The 27,150-nt window shown below is 45.9% G+C and overlaps 1 protein-coding gene across 1 annotated transcript; it reads left to right on the top strand.

The window, feature by feature from the left end:
• The first annotated feature begins 13,022 nt into the window (after positions 1–13,022).
• LOC119405002 (lysosomal protective protein) lies at positions 13,023–25,982 on the top strand. The gene is made up of 11 exons (XM_037671750.2): positions 13,023–13,113; positions 14,117–14,311; positions 18,071–18,233; positions 19,115–19,360; positions 20,211–20,302; positions 20,435–20,534; positions 21,689–21,862; positions 22,295–22,413; positions 23,043–23,202; positions 24,125–24,217; positions 25,834–25,982. Exons 2-11 carry the CDS (start codon positions 14,142–14,144, stop codon positions 25,915–25,917), a joined length of 1,401 nt encoding a protein of 466 aa, XP_037527678.1. The 5' UTR covers positions 13,023–13,113; positions 14,117–14,141; the 3' UTR covers positions 25,918–25,982.
• Positions 25,983–27,150: the final 1,168 nt, after the last annotated feature.

Here is a 27,150-nt window from a genome sequence, read left to right as displayed (position 1 = left end):
AGGGAACGGTCTCACAAACACTGTGTTGGCTTCATTACGCTCAAAGCTGCAGACATTCACATTCTCATTATCTGACCCACGTTCCCGGAACCTGTATTACCTAACTAAAGGGCCCCGAGCGGCACCACCCACAGTAAGTGCATCTCATGTAATTGTGCATTCATTATAGAGCGTTCATGACGGAAATATATTCGGGAATAGTGTACAATACTTCCGCAGAAAGCGTCGGGTTCACTGACGTTCGCATGTCGCATGTCGTACATGGCTCATTTCAGTAGTAATATATGCGATCAGTGACATGTTTTGTGAGAAAACATCCTATATCTTGACAAAGACAACATCCAACAACAACGGCGCCAAGTTACAGAGCTCCTTCATGGTGAAGAAGGCTGTCTCACGATATATTGATTAAACATTGACGCATTTCTCAACTTCCCAGATTTTAAGCATACGGTTTCTGCTTTAACGAAGGGAAGACAATATACGTATATATTCGTGGGAAGCAATAGTCCCGATACAAAACAGATCGTACGTGAGCTTTACAGGTCGATCACTGGGAAAACAAGAAAACGACAGCCATGCAGCAGTTAGGAAGGGCTGCTATAAAGCATGCATGTGGACAAAATATTATCGCGAAAATGTAGGCGTCACCACCGATTCAAACTTCGCCGGATCGCAGATTACCACAGTGTGGTCAAAATGGCCGGTTCCAAAGCCCGACGGCGTGAGGGAGTACTGATAAATTAATCATTTTTGAGTTTCTGGAGATGCACGTTAAACGCATGTGATTGCGCGGGCGGCACAAAGCATAGGAAGGTGCGTTTTCTTAATTACGCGCATGCATTCTTGACGAAACGCATACCTGGGTATACAGTGCTCACAGAATGAAACGCGACATCAAGAACATGAGCTGCAACTGGTGCGCGTAACTGCTTGTAATAACAACGTCATGTCGCTGCGAACCTGGCTGCTAAAGCCGATCTGCGCTCCGATGGAAGTGTACGAGCCAATGTCGCGTCGGTGTTGCTCGAACCGAAGACGGTAGAAAGGAAAGCATAACTTGCATTGCTTAACTCTAAGTTGGCGCGTTCCATTCTTGAGCACTCTACATATACGTTTGCTTAATAATCGAACGTTGCACGTATTGCTGTTTATACATTCTTCCTTGTTCCTTCCTCTTTTTATAGCACATAGGAAAGTCGTCGAAGCTAAACCCCAACGGTTTATAATGTTCAAGAATTTATAAGCACTTTTACTCAAGTTGACGTGGAAAGTTGTTACGTCGAAGCTGCGTATACCTGCGCCATGGTTTTGTAATAAAACCATGGTTCTTTTCCTTCGCTGCCAATACCCGCAATAAAGGTACTTAATGTGGGTACAAGTCTTCGTGTCTCTTTGACTGTCAACGTTCCTTTGTGCGCCGTCGCAAACCTTTCTAACTTAAGCAACAAGTTTCCCGTAAATGATAAAGTATACCCGTGCCAAGCATGGGTGAGCTGCGAAAACAATAGGCTTCATATGTCTCACGCTCCTGCGCCAAGCTGTAGCTCTATACGCAAGTGTATTTCCTTAGTTTAGGGATCTCCGCATTACAATGGTTCTGATAAGTATTCTTAAAAAATTCGACAGATCCCACGTACCGTGGGAATCGATGTTATGAAAAGCATGCGCGGGATGGTGACTGCGGCGTAATTTTTCACATTGAGTGAAACGTTACGGAATGGCGCTAGAGAAATGTGGAAGTGGTATACACACACTCATATTCTGAAGAGTCGCATATGTATTATATAACCAGTTGTTTACAGTTGCGCAACGATGCCAACAGCAACATGGGTGTTACCAACACCAGACGCGGTAAGCTGATACGTAGTGCATATATCCTTCAATACTGGATAGCGCGAATCCGAACAACACAAAGAAGAAACACAAATGCACAGGACAGGCGTTACTCGCAACTAAGCTTAAATCAGGAAAGTTCCCCTAGAATACACCCAGTCTAGTGGCACGCGCAGGCGCACTGCATGTACGTTACAGTCACAGTGGCAGTTATTGCAGTTGGGTTACAGTTGTTATGCTTATACATGTCTGTTATGACGGAGAACGCACGCACGCTTCACGAACCCGTGTGTATGTGTAGAAGAAGTTCTTGACAGTTCTTTAACAAGGTCATCATCACCGTGATCAGTGAGCGCCAGCAGCTGGACCGGACTTGTTAATCGGATCGGTTCGTGGTCGCGGCTACGAGGGGTCTAAGTGTGGCGAAGTGCGAGGTATAGCGCAGCTGGTGGAAATCCTGGATGCCTCTTACGATGCAATGATCTATGACGCCTCTTGTCCTGGACGTGGCAGCGAGGTCTTTTGATGTCCTGTCCACATTCAAGCCGCCTTTCACGCAGTATAAAGACCAGGCGTTGTTGGGTCTTGATAAATCAATATTGAAGTGACCGGTAATGATGAGAGGCCTGGTTCTCTCGGCAGATTAATTGTAGGATTCACTGAGCTCACTTTTTTCGCTATCGACGCAGTCCACGTTACGGACCACGTGAACGAGTGCATGGTAGTTGAGCGTCTTCCAGGGGTGTTCTGTCTTCAGCTTCCTCACTTTCCTGGCGTTCGCCGCAGTGGTGTAGCGGTTACGGTGCTCGGCTGCTGACCCGAAGGTCGCGGGTTCCATCCCCGCCACGGCGGTCGCATTTCGATGGAGGCAAAATGCTAGATGCCGGTGTACTGTGCGATCTCGGTGCACCAGATCTGGAATACCAGATGGTCGAAATTCCGGAGCCCTTCGTTACGTCGTCTCTCACACATGTTCTACACACATGTTCCCGTGTGTACATTGGCCATACCGGCCGTTGTGTGAATCAAAGGTTGCGCGAGCATAAGTACAATGTCACGAAAGTTATTTCCGGACACCTTGCCATTCACTGCCAAAGATGTGGCTGTTTTCCCATTTTTGATAAAACTAGTATTCTCAACAGGGCAAGAGATCGATTGACAAGAGAAATTATTGAAGCGTATGAAATAGATAAAATGAATGATACATGTGTCAGCATGCCATCCTTGTCACTAACAGATAAGGAAAAGAGATATCTGGATCCGTCACTCTAGGTTGGTGGCAACTGGTTGTGATTGTGGCAGATCATGCGCGTTTGGGTCCTGCTTTTGTTTCTTGTTTTGTGTGCACCTGCTCGCGTGTGTCTATATAAGCGTCACGTGCATATGAAAAATAAATATTCCAGTTGAAAGTCAGCGCTGTGTGTGTGTTTGCGTGTACCTTCTCCGTCCGCGTCCAGTCGCGCTGTAGAAACTAAGCATGAACAACCAACTAGCCCGCCAACGCACTTTAGTCTCTCATAATTATATCGTGGTTTTGGGGCATAAAACCCGAACAATTATTATCACTTTACTTGCGTGTCAATATGTGTGTTCGCTGTTACTGTGATGGTTGAGACTTTGTATTACCTGTGGCACATACCCGCATAACATGAACTCTGGTATGCGGGTATGTGCCACGAGTGACTGAGAGAAAGGGTTTCATGACGTACGCGACCGGTATTTTGCGTTATTCTTGTCATGACCAGCGAATTGTGTTCGTCGTACACTGATCCCCTGCTATGCCAATTTTGGTATATATTAGAAGTTATGGAGACGACCGGGAGAGCGCCCAGACGTAGGCGGCTAGATAGATAGATAGATAGATAGATAGATAGATAGATAGATAGATAGATAGATAGATAGATAGATAGATAGATAGATAGATAGATAGATAGATAGATAGATGATAGATAGATAGATAGATAGATAGATAGATAGATAGATAGATAGATAGATAGATAGATAGATAGATAGATAGATAGATAGATAGATAGATAGATAGATAGATAGATAGATAGATAGATAGATAGATAGATAGATAGATAGATAGATAGATAGATAGATCTTGTGCCGTAATTCGCGATACAGTTTCAAAGTATCTTTGCCCAGCCCTGAAGTCTACTACTACTACTACTACTACTACTACTACGACTACTACTATTACGACGACGACTTCGACGGCACAGGGCCAGCATCGCTATAAAATGGACCTGCGCACGACATTTCATGTGAACAGATGACCGGTTGTCAGTTAGAGCGACGACATGGTTATCAAGAGATCGGAGGTGCGGCCAGGGCGGCAAAGGTTAGGTGGAGCGACGACCTCAGGAAGGTCGCCGGCACAAAATGGAATCAGGCCGCGCAGTGCAGCGTGGTTTGGCTGTCACCGAGAGGGGCCATTGTTCTGGCAGTGGGCATAAGATAAGCCGGCAATAACAACGACGACATGATGATGGCCTCGAGGGATGGTTATTCGTACTACAGCCAATGGACTCTGTGCGTACCGTGGAGGACAAATTAAACGCGATCGATAAACTACGAAGTAGGATGAGTTTCCCAACGATAACTCTAGAGCGCTGTCTCGGACCGCTAATTGTGTACCGGTGGTGGTGGCGAAAACATTTATTAACAGAATTTCTGCGGAGAAGCTCCGGGTATTCGGAGGTTCTTGACTTGCGGTGGGGGTGCGCCGGCGTAAACAAGAAGGAAAGAACGCGTTCTGGTCAACCATATATTTTGTTCGTATTTCAATCATACATGACTGCACGTCATATGCGAAGTAAACTGCCTTTACCGCAATCACTAGCTATTTACACAAGGCGTCAACAACCTCCTCGCATCCCTGAAAGCTTATTTATTTATTTATTTATTTATTTATTTATTTATTTATTTATTTTGTAGAGAAGCATTGGAACGCTCTAATGGGTCGTCCTCTCAAGCGCCTCCTAGTGGGTCACCCTCTTCGCCTATCCTCGGAGAGCGCGCCCCTCGCAACTGGCCTCTCTTCCAAACTACTACCCAAATACGAAGGCCCCTACCGTGTCGTCGAACGCACATCCCCGGTCAACTACCTGATTGAACCTATTGAACCATCTTCCGACATGCGCCGTCGAGGGCGCGACATTGTCAACGTGGAGCGCCTCAAGCCCTACCATGACCCGCTCATAGTGACCAGCTGTTAGGTCGCCAGGCGGCTCCCTTTTCGTACCCGGGGTAATTGTAGAGAAGCATTGGAACGCTCTAATGGGTCGTCCTCTCAAGCGCCTCCTAGTGGGTCACCCTCTTCGCCTATCCTCGGAGAGCGCGCCCCTCGTGCTCGTGCTCGTGAGAGTCTGCGAGTCTGCGCTCTGTCGTTGTGCATCGTCGCCGTCAATCTCGCCGTCAATAAACGTCTTAACAATTTATTTATTTATTTATTTATTTATTTATTTATTTATTTATTTATTTATTTATTTATTTATTTACTTAATAATCTCTCCTGTGTGTGTGTGTGTGTGTGTGTGTGTGTGTGTGTGTGTGTGTGTGTGCTATTATGTGGCTATAAGCGTATAAATCATAATCATCATTTCCATTTTTTTCGCTCCCCCCTCTCTCTCTGTCTCTCCCATCTTTCCACTCCCCTTTCCTTTCCCCCGGCGTAGGGTAGCCAACCGGACTGCTGTCTGGTTAACCTCTCTGCCTTCTCCCTTTCGTATTCCCTCACCCAGCACCAGGAGTAGCATGTCAGACAAACAGCCGTTCTACCATCTCCAGCATTTCATTAAATTTCTTTCTCTCTCTCTCTCTCTCCATTTAATAATCGAAGGTCTGGAGCGCCAAGAAGGCATCGAGCTATGCCACTGCCCTAGATTTGCCTCTGAAAGACGAACACTTTCTGATGCGTTGCGACGATTGTACGATCGGCCGCTCTCCGTGCAGTATGTGCTGGAGCACCGTCCCCATCGCTTGCCGACCCACGTGGCAGTTAAATCACTTTTGTGCTTTTTGAGGACTATGGGCAGCGGCGTAGCCAGGGGGGGGGTGAGGGGGTTGGGGGGTTCAAACCCCCCCCCCCGAAATTTTTCAGTTTTGCTTGCGTATATATACACGCACACATACAAACACACGCATGAACATACATAAAGTATGGTTGAACCCCCCCCCCCTAGACACAGGCCCCTGACTACGGGCCTGTGTCAACGACTTTGACTATTGCAAAGCGCAACCGACACATACGCCTCGGCTCAGGTATTGATCACTTCCTTCTCTCTCTCTCATCTTTCTATTGCACTTTCCCATTCTCCCAGCTCAGGGTAGCCAACCAGACATGTTCCTGGTTAACCTGCCTGCCTTCTGCCTCTCTGTTTGCCTTTTTACCTCAACTTAGATGTGATTTTCCCGCGCTTTGTTATCCGCACTATCTTCTAATCTTTCAAATGCATCGCTATACGTTAGCTGAAATAGGTATCTGGCGCACCAACAAATCTACTTGTAACCCTTCTTGAACAGAGCAGTTGAGTAACGTGAACAATGTTTCATTTCAATATCTGCGTGAAATCGTTTGACGATATAGTTCGAACGCACCACTCGTTGCGCTCGACTGTCGCAGTGTTACACTGGTGACTGGTTACGGTGCTCGGTCGCTGACCCGAAGGTCGCGCCTCCATCGAAATGAGGTCCCATTTTGATGGAGGCGAAATGGCAGAGGCCCGTGTACTTAGATTTAGGTGCATGTTAAAGAACCCCAGGTGGTCGAAATATCCGTAGCTCTCATCTACGGCGTGCCTCATAATCATATCGTGGTTCAGAGACGGAAAACCACAGATATCGTTATTGTTGGTCTCGCCAGTGGAATACCAAAGTAATTTTCTCACTTTCTTATGGTCCGAACGCCACTTGCGGGGAATATGCTAGGGCGGCCCGTAGACAGGAGGAAGGGGGAGGGCGCTTGCCCTCCCCCCCTTTCCCCCGAAATTTTGGTGAAGTACGTGTTTTTACCAAAAATAAATGATAAAAATAGGTGTTTTTCTGAAATAGTTAAGGTTTTCAGCAAGTGCCCCCCCGAAAAAAAATTCCCTGCTATGGGCCTGATGCTAAGGATTCTTTAATCGGCACCGGTTGCAAAGTCATTAAATCATTTTAAGTGGCGTCATTTCTTTGAGCGTTTCTGTAAGTGAGGAGAGATTATCCTCCGCAGTAGATGCACAGTTTTCCTTCGCGTGGTTATCTGCCTGATATACGACCGATAGTATTAGAACTGGATAATTATACTGCCAGTGTGTGGAAGCGCTGACGGGAGTCATTCGTAAAGGCCTTTCTAGGTGTGCCTGCATTGTTCGGAAGATCGGTCTGCGAAACCATCCGCAACATTTCACGTATCGTTCAATGGCGCGATAAATAAAGGGGTGGTGCTTCCATGCCCTGCGGAAGCCTCCACTTCTATCTCAGTTCTTTTGTGGAGTTCCAAGGAGCGACACGCTTCCAGATCCCCCTTTTTTCATGCTTTGAGCTTTGCACTTGCACCAGAGGCCAACGGTGAGTACCTAGTGATAATCGTTATAGATCCGTTAAATATTATAGGACGAAAAAGAAACTTAGAGAAAGCTGGAGTATCGCCTTCAAGAGTAGAACGCGATATCATAATTGGACCGCGTTTGCATCGCCTTCTCATTCACTAAGTAGGCTTTTGCTTCTCGCTAGTCACCTCAACCGTTCCGCGTTTAAGCGAACGTCTGTGCGCGTAACATTTAGCATTTCAAGCTCTTCTAGAATGCCTACTGCAAGTGAAGGGCATTTTGCGCAAAAAAAAAAAAAAAACAGGGACAAGAAAGGAATAAAAAACACGAGACAAGCGAAGACCATCAACTAGTTGATGGTCCGCGCTTGTCTCGTGTTTTTGGTTCTTTTCTTGTCTCTGTTTTTTTAGCGCGAAATGCCCTTCGCAATGCATTACCAGCTCGCCCAACGCTCTGTTCTAAGTCATACTGCGAGTGAACTTGTGAACTGCCCACTACGCCATAACTGATCGTTCTGCGAATTAGCGACGTAACCACGACGCGTCCATAAACGCACCTACGCAGCTGCACACTTTGTTGATGCTCTTGCTGATGATAATAAATAATTATGCCTGAACCCTCTGTAATTGGTGGGTCTTGAAGCCACCACTCATAACGCAATCCACTTGCTGTGACGCCTGCTAGGATTCTACGCTTCTGACATGCAATATCAATTGCACGCGTCAACGCGACTCCTCGCACTGTATAACACCTGTATCGTGATTTTTACCATTTGCATCCATCGTGATTTCTCGCTCGCGGACAACGCCGATTTTTCGCTGACAGCTAACGACGCCTATCCCGAAAACATGTTTTTGGTGCAGGATGACGAATTTTCTGACATTGCTTTTTTTTTTCCTACCTTCCTGACATTCTGTTATTTTCGTAAGAGTGATTAACGACGCCCTCAGCCAAATATTGTTTGTTACAGTCGCGATAATTCCGATTTCGTTCCTACCTGCAACATAATTAGTTCCAATAGTTCTAGATGGTTTGTGATTGTTTTACTCAGTTTTACACTTATTTGAGTAGGGCACTCGGAATCGGTTCGTTGCTAAAAGTTCCCGATAAGTTCCGGAGTGCGAGAATTACATCCGGAAACCCTGTCGGCTGTGGTGAACATCTAACTGCTACGGTGGCAGTAGCACTGATGTGGGGAGGGATGTCGTGGGCTGGATTCCTGGTCACCCATACCGATAGGTCAGCAAAACATGTGGAGCTCACTCAGACTCACTCTAGAAATAAATTTTGCCCATAGGGCTCACTCGGACTCATACTCAATAAAAGCTTCCTCAAGCGGACTCACTCGGACTCAGCATCACCAAAGTATTGCTCAGCCGAATGCCCTCAGTCTCAGACTCACGGTTCGATTTGAGTCTGGGTGAGTAGACTCATGAGCCTGCAAGCGTGTAAATAGCTTGTTTTCGAACATAACGTCAATGCTCTCTAACACTGATATCTCACGTAACCGATGATCTACGTTGCGCCTTTTCATGTCGTATCTTCAAATACAAGTTGTCAACGGTTGCAATCCAGTGAGGACACTTTTATTGAGCGACACTGCTACCCAAAGATATTTTTATCGAGAACTCGTATGGACGCCCGCGCATGCGGGGCTGTGTGGCAATGAGGAGGCTCATGCCTGTGCTCGAGGAATGACAGGCCGGGCGCAGGCCACCGACGACGCCTTAGACCACGCGGCACCCTTCAGTGCGAGGGATCGTCTTTTGACCTTCCACGACATAACAAACCACTACCGCCTTCAGCGCACAGTATACCCCCCCTTACACCGGGGAGCTACTCGCCACCACGAAGTACTTTGGCGCCAGTTACAGAACCGTACGTTCCCTACCCCCTCTTTTCGCCATCATATACATCCTGCGATATATCCCTCCCCTTTATGCATTTTCTGCCAACAAAGACCCAATCTCGATCATATCAAGCGGGGTTGTACTCTGAACCCACCACCTAACTCACTAAACATTAGTAGTAAGGAGCAGTGGGAGGCTGCTATGTGCAGCTCGGCGCCCAAGGTCCAGGACCAGATCCTGGATTGGGCCAAGAGGGTAGTGGAGACCTACGCCGGGTAGGCTCCTCTGCTCCCTCCACCACCGCACCCTTCCCTCTTGGGATAAATAAAGTCTTTCTCCTCCTCCTCTTCCCCGTGAAAAAGTATGCGAGGGGGGAGGGGGGAGGGGCTTCACTTCCCCTTCGATGTAACTCCCGCCTCTGATCAATAAATACTGAGCTGGCGTGTGAATGCGAGTGTAGTGAAGTATGTGTGAGTAGAAGTGAGTATAAATGTGGGCTGACATAACGCTGATGGTAATGCTGAAGTTGAGTGTTATAGGAACACAGGACGGCACAAAAATGTGGACCTCACTCAGACTCACTAAAGAAATCAATTTTGAGCATATTGCTCACTCGGGCTCAGACTCACCAAAATTTTTCTCAACCCGACTCACTCGGGCTCAGACTCACTGAAATTTTTCTCAGTCAGACTCACTCGGACTCAAACTCACCAAGGTATTGCACACTCGGACTGACTCAGACTCAGAATCACGGCTCGGTATGAGTCCGAGTGAGTCTGAGTGAGTCGACTCATGAGCGAGTTTGCCGACCTCTGCCCATACCCAACCACACCGCCCGCGCCTTCCTCGTGCACAAGTGGCGCCACCACCACTGGAGACAGGCGGCATCTCGGTAAACAGTCGAGTGCCACAATAGCTCTTCACTTTTGAAGAAGTTCTGCGTTTTAGCGGTAAATGCGGGGGAAATGCATTATCATCGCATTTAGGTACTTTTTAATTATGTTCACTTACTATAACAGCTAGCACTAACCAACGATATAGCTAACATCAGTGAGTTGCCACACAACAGTTGCCAAAGCAGGACGATACCATCTGAGATGAGATTATGCGAGTAAAAGTGGTTGCTTGGTACTACGCTGGTACTATGCGAAAGAATACGGTAGCCTTCGCGTAAGCTAATGCACCTTCTTCCTCTCTGCGACGCCCTTAATGATAAGGCAATAAGTAAAACAAATTAAACGTGAAATCGGCGCCGCCTGCTCTTGCGGTACTGCGTCGAAGCGGGTACGCTGGGCGGATGACGTAACGTGGCAGCACCGTTGATTACGTCACTTCCGGTGGCTTCCTTGAATGCCGTTGCTCCTTCGCTTTCTGAACCGCAACGAAAGCCGTAATTTACATAGATTGTACTGATTCAATTATTCATTATCCCCACTGCTCGTCGCGTTTTCATTCTCTTGCCCACTTTTTAAGCTAGAAATGTTATTTACATGTATGTGTTTCGTGCTAAATATCAGATATCAGTGAACTGTTTACGAGAGTTAACTTGATTTGTGCACATGCTTTTCAGTTTTACCTCAAGGGAACGGCCTGACAAACACTGTGTTGGCTTCGTTACGCTCAAAGCTGTACACGTTCATGTTCTCATTTTCTTGCCCACGTTCCCGGACTACATTACCTAACTAAGGTGCCTCGAGCGGCACCACCCACCGTAAGTTCATCCGATGTAATTGTGCGTTCATTATGGCGTTGTTATGATGAAGAGATATTCGATAACAGTGAAATACTTACGCAGGGAGCGTTGGGTTGACCTTCCTACGCAGATGACGTACATGGGTCATTACAGTAGTAATATGCGATCATGTGGCGTGTTTTGAGAGAAAACATATTGTACCTTGACAAAGACAACGTTTAATAACAGCGGCGCCAAGTTACAAGGCTCCTTTATGGGCAAGGCGGATGTCTCACGATAAATTGATTGAAAACTGACGCATTTCTCAACTACTCAGGCTTAAGGTATACAGTTCCTGCTTTAGTGAAGGGTAAATAAGTTACCTATTCGGGATAAGCAATGGTCTCGATAAAAAAAAACAGATCGCACGCGAGCTTAGAAGTCGATCATCAGGGAAACGTAGAAAACGACAGGCGTGCAACAGTTAGCAACGCCAACTGTAAAGTTAGCAAAGGGACAAAATTATTATGAAAGTGTAGGAGTTACCTCTTATTCAAACTTCACAGAGTCGAGGATGACGGCAGTGTGGTCAGGACATCTAGTTCCACAGTCCGATGGCATGCAGGAGTACCGATGTAATAATCGTTTCTTGCGTTGCTGGAGATGCACTTGAAACACTTGCGAGTGTACAGGCGGCTTTAAGTGTAGAAAAATGTTTTTTCTTTGAATTCGTGCAGGCATAAGTGAGGAAATGCATATCTCTGTACAGTGATCACGCATTGAAACGCAGACTAAAAGCATCAACGAAAACTGGTATGTGTAGCTCCTTTGGATAAGCACCTCATGTCGCTACGAGTGTGGTCACTAAATTTGATGGTGACTCTGACGTAACCGTGCGAGCCACTATTACGCCCATGTAATACGATGTGAAGACGGCGGAAAATAATGTATAGCTGCATTACTTAACCCTAAAGTGACGCGTTTAAATCCGTGGAACTTTACATATGAGTTTGCTTAGCAATCGAATGTTGCAGATATTACTATTTATGCGTTGTTCTTTGTTTCTTTCTTTTTCTACAGCACATAGGAAAGTCATCTAAAGAAACCCCAACGTTTCATAATCATCAAAGATTTAAAAACACGTGTACTTGAGTTCTCAAGAAAATTTATTCTGCAGAAGTTACCTGTACCTCCGCCCCGTTTTTGTAATAAAAACATGGATCTTCGCCACCAACATCCATAATAAACACACTTCATGTGTTTACAAAATAGGTGTCGTCACGGCTTTTTGATTTGCATCATAGGAGTGTCTGTTTGTTTGTGCGCGGTCGTAAACTTTCATTTTATTGAACTGATGCAACAACGTTGCTTTAAATGAAAGTAGCCGTACCCACCACTGCTGAGCTAGCCTTCATGTATCTTATGATCTTCCGTCAACTTGCTTTCCTATTCGCCACTGCAGTTCCTTGGTTTAGGGATTCGTACGTTAATTACAACGGTTCCGATAAAATATTCATTAAAAGTACAGCTCCCCACGCACGGTATTTTTTCCCATCACCTGAACAGCACCGACGCGAGTCATCTCTGTACATTGTGGCGAGGAGTCGCCTTCGCGGGAGCTTATTCTACAATCGGATATTATCTTGGTACATCACCTTATCTGTATGATTAGATGTTCCTGTTTTGTGATCTTTGGCGCTGATTAAGGGCGTCTTTGCACGTTGAATAGCTCCACCGCAAACTATTACTCCACAGGCACGGGCTAATCTGCAGCCCGTTAGGCTGCAAAGTGTGTCCGAACGCTTTCTTGCGCACTCAGAAACGTTCTCCGGTTTGTGACATTTGCGAATCGATCGCTTCTGGGCGGGATCAGAGGCCAGAGGACACGAATGGCTTGAAACATTTATGTGGAGTCGAATGACGCCAACAGTTTTGTCAGTGATATCAGGTGGCTCATCGTGAGATACCCGGACAGAACGGGTGCCTGCTGGCATCGGGCACCTACGGCGTCCGTGTCGGTGAACTGCGAGGTTGTTATCGGTGCTGCGGCCGGCAGTGAAACGTGATCCCTGCTGTCTCCCTAAGCGAGTCACTATCTCACTGACGGGCACGTTGCTGCTGTAACAGCAACTGAAAGCGACACTCGCTTTGCCATTGGTCCCGACGAACGGGAATTCGTAGGACACCGGCCACCAAACGGCCCTGAACTTCCTGCACTAAAGTAAGTCTGCCTTCTCTTTCGAGTCAATATAGCCAAATGAAATTGGCTTGTGAAACAGCTGAACTGTATAGATAAGACTCTGCTTGCAGCGAGACTGCGTATATAAATACATGCTATTTGAAGTTATAGCTATATATGGATCTATATAAAGCGTTAACGTCATAACAGCTCCCATGGGCCTAACGCCTGAATTTTATACCCTTTTGCGTCGACTCTCAGTGACAATGATCTGCTCGTATTTCTGCCACTGCAATCTCATGCCGGAAATGGCGGTAAGGTTCCTGCACGGTGCCGAAGGCCGACCGATATGACCTATACCTAACGGAGCAACACCTGCAGTTGATGCTCACGCCAGTGCGAAACCTGAATAAGTTGCTGAATTTATGGCCCACACTTGGCGAATACGAGACCAGGAAAAGATTAGTTGCGTACTGCATACCAGCTGTGTAACCAAGTGTAAACCAAGTGTAATGTAACTTTAAATTTCTTTTCGCCCTTCTCTTCCCCAGCCATTAATTACGTGGCAACGAAATCAAACTGCAGCTTCGACGAAACGTTGTATACTTAAAAACCGTCTTGTACACCGAACCAACTGGTGCACACCAAAAAAGTTGTCATACGAGCTTGACAGCGATAGCTAATGAAGTTTACTTTCTGCAGTTTTCGTGCAGTCTGTTGCTGATATCAGTACGTTATTTTGCACAAGAAATTGCAACCGAGGAAGAACTTTGCTCCCCCCCCCCCCCCCCCCATCAGCTATACGATTGCACGTCGTAATTGAGTTTAGACATGCAGTGAAGCAGTACTTCGAATAAAAACAAATTATTACATGCTATAATACAAAACGTTTGTAGAGTTAGCGCAACCCGAACTACGCTTTCGCCCCATTTCTTCAAAAAAACCTAAGACGGCACAAAGACGTTGTGAGGAATGCTTCACATTGACTGTGTCCTCCCATCATGCGTATGTCGTGATGTTATGTGGTTCTACATCTACGCCCAAGGTGCGCGACACACCTATTGGCAGCCATGATGCTGACCAAAATTGTGCTTGTGGTCTCGGCACTACCACTGCTGAGCGCGGCCTTTGACCCGTCCGCCGCGGAGGTCACCAACCTGCCGGGACTCATCGAACCCATCAACTTCAGGCATTACTCGGGGTTCCTTCACGGTGCCGAAGGCCGAATGCTTCACTACTGGTATGTGTGCACGCCCGCTTACGTGCTTTATGTACGCGCCTCTGCTGTTCTCGCTACTGACATTGCCACTGTCGTCATCATTATCACAGTCGAAATCATCATACCACCACCATATTCACCGTCGGCGTCGTCAACGTCATCATCAGCAAAGTGTACTGCAGGATCAAAGCCTTCACTTGCCAATCTCAAAGTACCTCGTCCTTGAAAAAAAAAATCTCGAAAATCGAAACCTTTCAAAATTTCGCAACTTCAGCAGGTCACTTAATCCTCTCCCGTTCTAGAGTGCGCTCACCTTCTCCTGGCACTTGTTTTGCAATACGGCCGATAGACCACAGGCAACCCGCCTCCCCCATTAAGAGCTATTTTCTACTTTGTTGCCTCCTCCCATACTCCATTACTCATGAATCATGCTGATAAAAAATAGACATGGCTAAAATTTTAAGGGGACACTAAAGAACAAAACGATTTTTCTCGCATTGGTTAAGTAGTCTTCCACGATACCAAAAACACCACGCTTTCTGCGCGAAGACGCTTAATAAGCGAGAAAACGCTCAAAAAGACATTACAGGTGGCGACGCCACATTAGAATTCCCGCACCATTTGCCCGTGACGTCACATATTTTTGACGGCGCCTGCTTGGGCCTACGTAGTTCCTAATCGGTTAAATCGAAGTACATTGTCCTTTGAGGGGGCCAGAGACTTGGCATAACGAGTTTGTGGAAATTTCGTCGAGCCAGTGGTGCCAAAATACATTAAATGCTCTTTGAAGTCTTTTACGTCACAAATTACAAAGTACGGCGCGAAATTTAAAAATGAAACTTTGAACTTGGTTTTCTCCTCTAATAATAAACATATGAAGGTGAAATGGACTACACAAGAGTTCTCCGAGCACACTTTATCAATCTAAACCAATTCATTGTTTCTCTTTAGTGTCCCTTTAAGGCGCGCAGCGTTTCATTGTCTCTTTGCGCCGGAGCCGGGTAGGGACACCATCTGCTACTACTTTCGACAAAGCGCCCGTCGTGCGCTAGAATGATGGTTGTCATTTCACAATCCACGATAAAGGTGGTGAAAGTGAAGACCATTATAACCAGTCGTGCACAGAGCTTATTTCTTTTAACCTCGAATTTTTGGTGCTCTAGAACCGAACCGCTCAAGGCCTAAACATTTCCTCTTAAATCACCCGTCACTGTAACCTAAAGCAATGCTTAAGAGAAGGGAGCTTCGAGGGCGACGGCGGGGTGCGGGCCTAAGGAGCTTCGCTCCTAAAAAGAGATCAAACGCCACGAAACTTAAGCGCTATCACGACATTTACTACAGTATTCCATTGTGCACCTTTGCAACCGGCGTGGCTGCATGTTTAAAATGGTTAATTGATTAAGTAATATAACGTCTACAACACCTACCCCATTCGGGGAAAAACGAAGAATTTTTCGATTGTTGTCGGCGCCGAAAGACATTTAACACTTTATGACATATATTGATTGGAATAATACGGGGCTCCATGAATTAGCATATTTATTCCCATATGTCACTTGTCCCTTTAATCGGGGTGGCAATCGCCGGGCGGATTCTAAGGGCTGGCGTCACGGCCCTCCGAAAACGCACCACGAAAGCGCGGACAATTTAAAGTTGGTCCTTTGGTGCGCCAGCGAACGCCGGTTGTGGTCCAAAGACCGAGGCAGAGCCGAGAGTCGACAACACAAACGAAAACGAAATATATTCTCAGTTAAGGCAATACAAATATCCCAAACACATGCACGCTCGGCTGATACCAGTTACAACTTCACAATATTACTCAGATGGTGTTTACACAACGGGAGCTAAACAAACAGATCACACGCTACAAATGCAATCGCATGCATTACAACTATTCAATGACAGTTAAAGTCCTGAATAAACAATGGCGTATCCAGTCCACAATACTTGGACGGTAATCGAATGCTCCTCTTCAAGGAAACACTCACGCCAGCTCCAGCGTTGATCGTCGTAGCTCAACCGTCGTCGTGACTTGTCACGGCTCACACGGTGTCGTCATCGGATTCTTCCAAATTGACGATCGGCCGACCACACACCATCATAAACACGTCTTCTTTGGCTAACGGAGCCGCACTTCGCATAACTTCACCATCACCGGGCCGACTGACTCGCTCACTCCTTCGCTCTCTCACTGACTCCTGTCTCGACTGTCGACTGTATCCTGTCTGCCTTACCCTCGTCGTTTGCACGCTTTTATCCCTTCTTCCCCAGTTTCTAGAAGCGTCGGGAGGTTTCTTCGGCGTGCAGTACAGCTGAGGCTAGAGAAAGGGCGAGAGCTTTCTCGTAGGTTCGAATCGCGGCGGCATCGCTCGCGGATGCGTCACCCTTTCCTTCTAGAAAGATCCAGGCTTTGCCGGGCGTTCGATCGTGTTGACTGCGTCTGGCTCGAGTGGGTGAGGAGAATGCGGCGCGCCGGCGTCTTTTGATGCTTGTTTTTTCGTCGTTCGCGCTTCTTGGTCGCGCGACTCGCGCCGTTCTGTCGCGCAGCTGCTTGAAAGCGGCCGCGCGCGTGCTTTATAACACGCCAATTTGTGACACCATATATTCAACAAAATCAGCAAAACGGTGCATAAATTGGTTTCCTCAATAGCCTGGCAGCGCACGTCATGCGCGTCTCGCAAAAAGAAGTGCCATATAAATTGCATTACAGAAGGCTGTCGGTGACAGTCGTGATACATGAACCAGGCTGTTGAATGCTCACCTCAAAGTTCCGGTTTTTACTCTAACCTTTTCATTGTTTTCAAGCTTCCGGCAGTGTTATTTACACATTAGAGTGCTACTCATAGCGACATTTGTCGGGGCTGACTTCCAGCTAATGAAATTTTTCTTTCTTCTTCTGTGACACATGTTGCAATCTGTGTCGGAGTCAGTCATCGCCGATAGTTAGGTTACTTATTGTAGCTAGCATACTGTGAAACTGTGTCGGTATGAATTATATCAGTTGTATTGTTATTTGCAGGCGGTATTTTTCTGTAGTGTGCGCGTTTTAGTCAGCGTGCTTAAAATTTGAATGAATAACGATGCCATCAAAACCAAAATTATGCCTACGCACACAGTCTGCGTTACGTTATCGGCATTCATTGCGAACAATATAGGAAGGAACGTACGCTCTACCTTTACGGTAATGTAGGGCCGGTGTTTCCGTAAGTCGGTCTGGAGTACAATATTTTAAACGCATGCATTTTTCGATCTAGGCGTGTTTCTACGCCGCAACTTCTGTCTAGGCCAGGTGTCAACAACCTGCGGCCCGCGGGGCAGTGTTATGTGGCCTCCGCCCCAACCCCCCTTACTAACCAGTGAACACCTACATGACTTTGTTCGTCTGTCGATGAGCAACCTTGACGTAGATATTTGCGAGTTGGCTAAGAATGTTCAGCACAGAAAGTCGCATTTTTGTTTTGCTTGCAACCTTCGTTAATAAATTGCAACCTTGTAACATGCGTGCTGAAAATAAACGTGATTTCTATTCTAGTTTTGTACATCATGATTGTCAATTGGCTGAATTTTTTCTCTTTGTCTGCAGCACCCCCTCCCCCCTCTGATTTGCCACCGCCGTGTCGGCTTCATGCAACTCGGCCCTCCGGCTCAAAAGGTTGCCGACCCCTGGTCTATAGCCATAGCGATGGGCTTCAATGCTTCTCTCATGTTTTATTCCTGTGCTTCACTATGCTCTGTCCTGAAATGCAGGCTAACGTCATTATCCTTGTCTTTCGCGCGAAGGTTTGTGGAAAGCCAGCGCTCGCCATCCGACGATCCCGTGATTCTGTGGATGAACGGAGGACCCGGATGTAGCTCACTAGTTGGGCTTGCCATGGAGTTGGGTCCGTTCCGCATCGATCCCTCAGGCGTGAACATAACGTTGAACCCGTACAGCTGGAACAAGGCTAGTGCGCATTTTGCTTGACTGATGAACTCGGTACACGACAACGTGTTAATCTTCTAAAAGGCATCTAAAGCTACTTTGAGTCTCTCCTCGAAGGAGCAGCGATCATCTGCTGCTTGTATGCCTTCACAACTTCATGCCGACGATCGCATGCTCTAATGTCACGGCGCACCATTCTTCAATCGATAGATTTCAGGCGTCGTATTTCTCAAACTAGTTTATACTTTAAATGGACACTCAGGAGATAAACAATTCTATTTCGCATTACTAAATCGCCCTTTTGCAGTACCAAAAGCACAATTCTTGCTGCGAGAAGGCGCTTGGTAAGCGAGAAAATACGCAATAAAATGCAAGTGGCGACGCGACATGGAAGTTCCCGCATCAGTGGCTGTGACGTCACAGACGATGGCGACGTCTGTTAGGGCCTACATTTAGTTCTTAATCTATAAAAATTAAGCACACTGTCCTTCCTGGTCGTCAGAGACTTCCCAAGTTTCAGGAAATGTTGCCGAGCCGTTGTGACCGAAGTACGAAAAAGAAAAAGAAACTATTTGAAATCCGTGACGTCAAGCTGTCAACCATGCGTGGAAATTTCGGCGCGTAATGTTAATATGTAATTTTGTCCCTTATTTTATCTGTTAGTAATAAACCTGTGGTGGTGAAAGTAGCGATTGTAGAGTTTTTAGAGATGCATTTATCAGTCCGAAATGATTTATATTTTACTTTAGTGTCCCTTTAACTCCTTCTACAGGTGACTCTTAAATGCGCTATTAGTTCAATTTCGGAGAGGCAACCTTCGCTAGCCACTGATTTCCGCTGTGGGTTTGATTCCGATTGCCGCAACGAGAACTCTTACGGTCGCGTAATCTTCCTACATGCAGATTGCGAACGTGATATTCCTTGAGGCGCCGGCGGGCGTGGGTTACTCGTACGACCCCTCCGGAAGCAACTCTACTGACGACTACAACGCCACCGAAGACAACTACCGGGCCGTACTGGAGTTCTTCGACAACTTCCCGCAGTTCAGGCAGAACGATTTTTACGTGACTGGCGAGAGCTACGCCGGCGTTTTCGTTCCTCTGCTAGCTCAACGCCTTCTCGATCAGCCCCACGGAATAAACCTTAAGGTATACGTAGTTTTACACGGACGAATGTTATGGCATAAACCGCATGTATTTCCTTCAGTTCAGACTATTCAGTTCAGTGCAATCTTTACACTAAGCGTTCACAGCTGACCTAGCTCATTCTGGTGCATACCCAGATTTCAACACGAGACTTCAACTGCGTTGAAGTCTGGTGTGTCTCTTCCTATCCTGTCCATGTTAGCCAGTACAATGTTTCACAGTTTTTTCAGGCGGGTTTGCTTCTCTAAAGTGGCGAGAAATGTGAATGCCTATTTAAGATTTACTAATTAATATCTCGATAATCACTCTGGCTAACACATGGATGTTTAGGAATTACATTCGATCATTGGTGAAGCCATGTCTTCAGATTGGACATTCGAAAACTAGCACTTTTTTGAAACCTTGGCCGTTCCAATCTGCTTCGAAACGCATTAGCGCCGCTTGTCCCTAATTAATTTAAAACATCATCTGCTCGGATTCATCGCGCAGCGTTATTGCATGCGAGGAATCCGAGACATAAGAAGACCGACCAATTCTATTGCTTTTAATGGGCTAGGTTTCTGCCTAAGCACGTAGTTGTGTGAGGAAATTCGAATACTTCCCATTGAAGTTGACATTGGTTATAAGAAGAAATCACTAATTGACGTGTAAAATGTGAAGCGGGTAAAACAGGTCTTGTTATATTTTGGTCCGAGAAAATTGCAACACCGTGCTCTTCATACTGCATACATCTACTGATCCATAACCGATACAGACCATACTGGTACATATTTTATTTTTACGAAGCTTCAGGAGTCATTACGCCATTAATCGAATTTGCTGCCGAGTTAACCCATACCATTTCTTTGCCAAGGGTTACGCCATCGGCAACGGAGCGGTGGATTTCGAGCTTCACGGCAAGGCGATCATGTTTTTCGGCTACTACCACGGCCTATTCGGAGACGAGTAAGCCTTCGATCATTCCGGTTTCCGTTTCGCCACCCTTATCGATTACGGGGATTCAACCAGTCCCTCTGAGATTGCCTTAAGGTGTAGCTTTCCCAAATGCAATGTTCGATGCATTTTCTTTTCTTGCAGCCTTTGGAACGAAGTCACATCGAACTGCTGCAACGGTACTGTCTCGAAAGAGACGTGCGACTTCGCGTGGTACACCCATGACCCTGCCTGTGTTGACCCGGTACATTCTCGCTTCTTGACTACTGGTGACATTTACTTATCGAACTGTAATGTATCGTCCACGTTCTCTGGATGCTCCTCTGTGCTTTGCCCCCAGTCTGAATGTTTGCGTCTATCCGCCACGGTGGTACAGTTATTATGGTGCTCGACTGCTGACTCGAAAATCGCCAGTTCGATGCCGGCCACTGCAGTTGCATTTCGACAGAGGCTAAATGCCCGATTCCCGTGTGCGCTATGGTGTCATTCCCCGTAAAAGAACACCAGATGGTCGAAATTACGGACCTCCTAACCAAATCGGGGTTTGCACGTAAAACTGCGCACATTATTAATGTTTGCCTAACTCTGCCTAACTCCTGAGAAGGGAGCGAACACGGGATCTCTCGACAGGAAGCTTTATTCGGTCCGTCTACATTTCGGAAAGATTGTCGTAAGTTTAAAAAATTAATCATGCGTTTGTAATTATACCTTTCTTCTTTCTCCGGCAGATCCCGTGCCTACGAAACATTTTTTCCTTGAAGAGAAACTTTGTAATTAAGCGTTATGCAATATATATATATATATATATATATATATATATATATATATATATATATATATATATATATATAATGCGTAATTGAAAAAAAAGGACCAGCTGCCGCACTCATGTGCTATCTTAACTGTAGGCGCCGATGTGTCAGTGCGCACCTTAGGAATATGTTATCGCTTCCAGCCAAAAGCTTATGTGTTACTGCGCATAGAAAAAAACAGGAGTCAAGGAAGTTAAGTCTACTGGCCAACCACGTTAGCTGCTTTATTGTAATAGAGATCATACGATCGTTCTAGACAAGTTTGTGTCGTCGCTTTCACCATCGCGGTAATGTTCTGAAAAACATTATGTAACCTTGACGCGTGTGCTCCTCGTGTATGCTGAATGGATGTTATATTCTTCCAACGCCAGCGTTGCTCAACGTTTTATTGCCTTCACTGTTGTATTACTCATATTTTTTTTTGCTTGTCCTTCTAAATTCCGCCATTTCGAACAACGGATCAGAAACGTCCGTTTGTTAGGCATCGTTACTCAGGTTGCGTTAGTATTCTTTACTGTCTTTTTCTTGAAGCTGCCCAGTTCATTGACATGGGCACTACAAGGTTTGCTTTTTTTTTACTTTTAAGGTGAACATCGCGTACGAAATAATTCTCGGGAGAGGGCTGAACTTGTACAACCTGTACGTGCCATGCGACATTAAAACACTACCGCGGGAACTGCTCTCGAGACGTCATCCGGAGATCACCAGCCAATACGCAACTTTGCAGCTTCTGACCAAGATGCTTGGTCTGCAAACCTCGGTGAGACATGGGTGCATCTGGTGTTTAAAGGAACGTTTGGCTTGGCATCTCCTGTCTAAAGACACGTCAGAGGAGATAACATTTGGCACACGTTTTTTTAAATCAAACGTAATGTTGTTTACTTTATCCTAAATAAATATTAACATATATAGTAAGTGCATGCATACGATGTATAGTTCGAACTCGTGCCGTACATATTTACAGGAAAGCTTTCCTGACATTTGTAATAGTGCTAAGTTTACCGCTATTCTTAAAGCTGGGTTTACTGTGCCATGGCCTTATAGTCTACTGCAGCCACGGCGCTAGGCGCCTCGACCGAGCGTCAGTCTGCGGGCAAATTCAGTGGTAGTATTACTGCTGTGCTTATTGATCCAATCTCAGTATTGATTCGCAACAATGGTCTAACACCTCACCTTGGTTTGTCCTTCCTAGGACACTGTCGTAGACCATAACTGCTACAACCAGGACAACTTGCTGCTCTACTACAATAGACGTGACGTCATCGAAGCACTGCACGTTGAGCAATCTCCTCATGTGTGGGTGCCGTGCTCGTAAGTATGTTCGGCTGAATCCAACCTAATCAGCATATGTAAAATACGAAGTTGCTGAAACGGCTACGGAGTAGAGAATCTATTTTAGCCGTTGGCAGACGCGTCTAGTCCGGAATCCGGATACGTTGGTACTGCCAGTCTGTCGAATGACAATACCTACGAAGCGAAAAATTAAACCTGTGGGAACGTTTCTGGCCGAGAAATGACATTTTGAGAAAACTTGTCGTCAATGCAGGGCGAATTCAAAGAAAGCGAGAGAAAGAAAGATGAAGCAAGAAATAGACAGAGAAAGAAAGGGAAGAAAGATAAAGGTAGAAATAGCGAGAAAGAGATAGAAATAAATAGATAGAGAGAAATAAATAAACACAGAGAAAAGGTGATAGACAAGGCAGAGAGAAAGAGAGAAAAAGAAAGAGAGGAAGAAATAAAGAGAAACAAGGCAAGCCACGCAGCTCCGCACTTCCTTCAGGCTTGGCACCATTAGTGAGAAACTGCCGTAATTTTTTTTAATGCATGTTTTTATTCCTTGCACAGCGATGGCTGCATACGTATGACAAAAAAAAAGAAGTTTCAAATGACAACGGCGTCATTTGAAGAAAACTACCAGTTTTCTTCGTGCTGCGTTACAGAACAATCCTAAACTTCACCCAGCAGCACACGACTATGCGGGAGGTAGTCCAACAACTGGCCGAATCTGGCCATCTCAAAGGCCTGATATACCACGGTGACGTAGACATGGCCTGTCCATTCCAAGGAGGCGAATGGTTCACTCGCAGCTTGGGATATGAGGTAAGAGCTTCTTGATAAGGAACGTTACAACATCTCGACCGTATTCGGTGTGTATTGATGTGCGTTCCATAGGTTTACGTCAGCTCTCATCGGACGTAAGCGTTTGCAAATTTAGTAGCCTACTTCCAAAGCCACAGTGGTTCTCGGCGCTGCTTATGTGAACTATATCGCTCTTACAAAACAAAATCTGTACTAATCTTGTCTTTGAGGTTTTCAGCTGCCTTCGTGCTCATAATTTAGTCGGAGACTTTGGTACCATATGAGCAACGAGGGACATACCTTCAAATCGGCCTACGAAGCATATACTTCACCAGTGACCAGCGCTCTGGAAGTGTTATTATTAGGTCTTCTTAAGCCTCTTCCGAAGCATCATAGAGGAACATATACTTTGAATGGTGTCTGCTGCCTACGTGGTGCCCGCATTCATAGGCGTGGGCAAGGTTCCCCTTTAGGGGTGGGGGGGGGGTGCGAAGATTCATTGCAGTCCCCCCCCCCCTTATTTGGTCAAAGCATGGAGCAGACCTTGCGCCACTCCACCCCCTCTTAGGGGACTAGGCGCTTAATAAGCTTTAGGGAATTGCGTTGCAATGAACAGATCCTGCAAGAACACATCGTTTATCACACGTCTTACCTGTGAAATCAGCAAGGGTGACAGAACGAAATGTTAGACAACATGACGTAATGTGGCAACCTATGGCAATCTTATGGAAGTCACTCAACGTACCACGCAAAAAAAGGAGACAGCTTCATGCGCTAGACATGGACGGTCGTTGGCTCCTGATTTTTCTCGCGGATCTCATGCTGAAGCCAACCAATTGACGAGACATTCATTCCTTAGCAAGATCATTCATCTCACTAAGTCGTGTTGAATTGTATTTTGAAACTATTAATTATACGTCGTATCTCTTACTTTTCTTGACAGACCACCTCGCAGTACAAGATGTGGCACGTTGGACCAATCATTGCCGGTTTCGTGCAGACCTTCGCTAACAACATCACTTTCGTCACCGTGAAGGTGGTTCTTTCCTTTACCTTAATGACGTCTCTTCATTCATTAATTTGTATAAAGCAACTTGAAGTATGCAAGCGTGTTAACGACAATATAATGGCTGACCTTAGACATCGCTGTGATTGTTAAGAATCCGCGGCTGCATATGCCTAGCGGTAGCACCATCTTCCCGGCCTTTGGACTCAAACATCTTGACGAGGCATTCGTGCTATTTACACTTTTTCACGTGTTGAAATCATGATCACCTGCCTGTCATTCAACACCCATATAGGGATAGAGATAAACATTTTAATGAAGCTGGATATGTTTGCCTGGCTGTTCGCCTGACATGCTACTCCAGGTGCTGGGTGACGATTATGATATATACAGTGATAACCACATAACACATACAGTCTCATACTCGTCTCACTACCATTAATTTATACTATATATTATCTTACGCTTCGATATCGCGCATAATTTTAGGCCTCTTTGCAGCCATATTACATCCCATCCTTTAAATCATTATTCGCCCGTTAGACCACAAAAAAAGACATGGCACTCTTTGGACACACCTGGTCACAACAACAGCAACAACAACAACAAAAAACCTAATTATCATATACCCAGCGGTACTGTGTCAGCAGTCAGAACTTCTATAGATAATAATAATGATATCTGGGGTTTAACGTTCCACAGTCAGAACTTCTATAGCCAGCAAAAACTTGCTCATTAAGGAGGATCGGCGGTCTTGCCCAACCACCTCAATACACACCATTACTCCCCCTCTCTCCTCCCACACACACACACACACATTCACATCCAGGTTTAACAGTAACCAACAAAAGCAAACAAAAACCAAAGGCGAGTTTGTAAAGTGAGTTTTTATGTGGTTCGTGTTATGTAGGTGGTTCGTGCTACGTAGTTGTCACTTGTCCAGTGTGTGAGCATAGAAATGCAAGAGCATTTCTATGCTCTTGCATTTTTCTACCACGCACGACCTGTGATTCCCCGCATCTGCCATATTTGACGGTTAAAATCGTTCTTCTTTTCCTCCATTAGGCGATATTCCTGAAAAAAAAAAAATAGGTATGGGTTAACTGTTTTTGTTTTACCTTGGTGTGTAAAGGTGGACATCTTCAGTATTTTTACTTTCTTTCATTCATTCCTTCTTTCATTGTAGTTAATGTTTAAGAGATAATATTTGTCGAAGGTACGAATTGTAATTTCTAGGAAGAGAGTTATTCGTGGTTTTGTAAGACAACGTTTGTGTACACCACAGCTGGCGTACATACCCGTTGGAGGTGCAAGATTGCCGGCAATCTTATTAAAGCGTAGTCTTGATAGCCTGCTGCGCTTGCTGTATTTTTGCCGATGTCATTCAGCTGCGACAGCACCGATTCCCAACCCCATAGTGAGACGCAATTTTTGACATCTTCGTTGAAGAGTGTATTCATTGATTGAAATAACTTTAATGAGGTCCTGCGGGACCTCATTAAATATATATTTCAAAATATATTTTAAAGATATATTTAAAGATATATTTCAATGTGGTGGTTAAGGCAACCAAGTGGCAATAGCAAATATTGGATGGTATCGCATTGTTATCTTTGTTCCTACAACAACATGCTTGATCACTCCAGGGCGCCGGCCACATGGTTCCCATGGACAAAGCACAGGAATCACTGGTGATGATATCAAACTTTCTTTCAAACCGGCCGTTTTAATGAAAAAAAAAATCCTGTGGTGCGGAGTGATAAAGGAATGCAATAAAAAGACTGCTCTCCGTTGAGTCCAGTAAATTAGTCTTTTCCACAATAGTTCTTGGTAAATAAGCAATGATCGTGGCTAAACTAAGTTGTGTTAGTTTAACTTGTTATTTGAGATCGGTCTGTACGTTCATGCAAGTGCACTCAACGTCCCTCGGTGCCCGCTTCCTTCATCAGAAAAGTGAAGCAGCAAGAAATAAAATTACCTTCACAATTGACCTCTTATCTAAAAGCACTGAAATAAATTGTATACCCATAAAACGTACAACAAAATACGCTTAATATGTAAGCGTATCATGAGCGTACCAACGTTTTCCTTATATCTGTGATTCTGATATGCTTTCCGTATTCAGTTACACTTGAACCCCTCAATAACGAATGCCCTCGAGAACAAAATTCTCGCGGCAACGAAGAAACCTGGCGTCCCCGGCGAACGTCCATAGAGTTCAATGCATTTGCCCCCTCTGGATAGCGAAGAGATTTTTTTTTTAAATAACCGGCCAAGCACTCTGTACAGATTGTTAACGAGCGAAGCTGAAAAGGGCGGCCCCGGCGTTTAGCAGTGGGTTAATCCCGACGGAGCCAAAGTACCGCTCGAGAAACTCCCGCCGAAAGCTGGCGTTGGCTCCGGCGAACGTGTTCGCGCCATTGCCCCGTCGACGCTGATCTGCCTGCACCGCCGTCTCCTCGGCTCGCCGTTGTCGCTTGCGTTCGATCTCTCGAGTTAGCTTGGCGCCGTGGTTAGCAGCATCCACCCACCATTTAGCGCGGCTTGGCAGGCTGCCGGATCTTCGGTGCGCAGTCGCTGCTTGCGCTTGGCCACCCGGGTCTGTACTAGTGCCCGGACTGCAGCATTGGCCTAGCGAACACCAGTTCTTTCACGGTTCTGCTGTCGGCGCTGTTCTGTCGGTGCTGTCTGCTGTTTGGGAGTTCGTACGCTCCATGGCCTGCCTATGTTGAAGTTGTAAGTGGAAAGTGCTGCGCGCGAGCTTGGCGGCACGGCTGCGGCGGAATGAACGACGTCACTGACGTCATTCCAATGGCCCGCGCGCTTGGGTACCACGGAAAGAACGACGTCACTGACGGCGCAGCAAATGAAGAAGTTTCTAGGAACATGAGGACAGACGTAATTTCGTTTCGCTAGCCATATACGGCTTAGCTGTAAGAACACTCCCAAAATAACGAAAGTTT

The sequence above is a fragment of the Rhipicephalus sanguineus genome, chromosome 9 (assembly GCF_013339695.2).
Source record: "Rhipicephalus sanguineus isolate Rsan-2018 chromosome 9, BIME_Rsan_1.4, whole genome shotgun sequence".
Taxonomy (NCBI): Eukaryota; Metazoa; Arthropoda; class Arachnida; order Ixodida; family Ixodidae; genus Rhipicephalus; species Rhipicephalus sanguineus.
The sequence above is the reverse complement of the archived record's forward strand: the minus strand, read 5'-3'. Positions and strand labels throughout refer to the sequence as shown.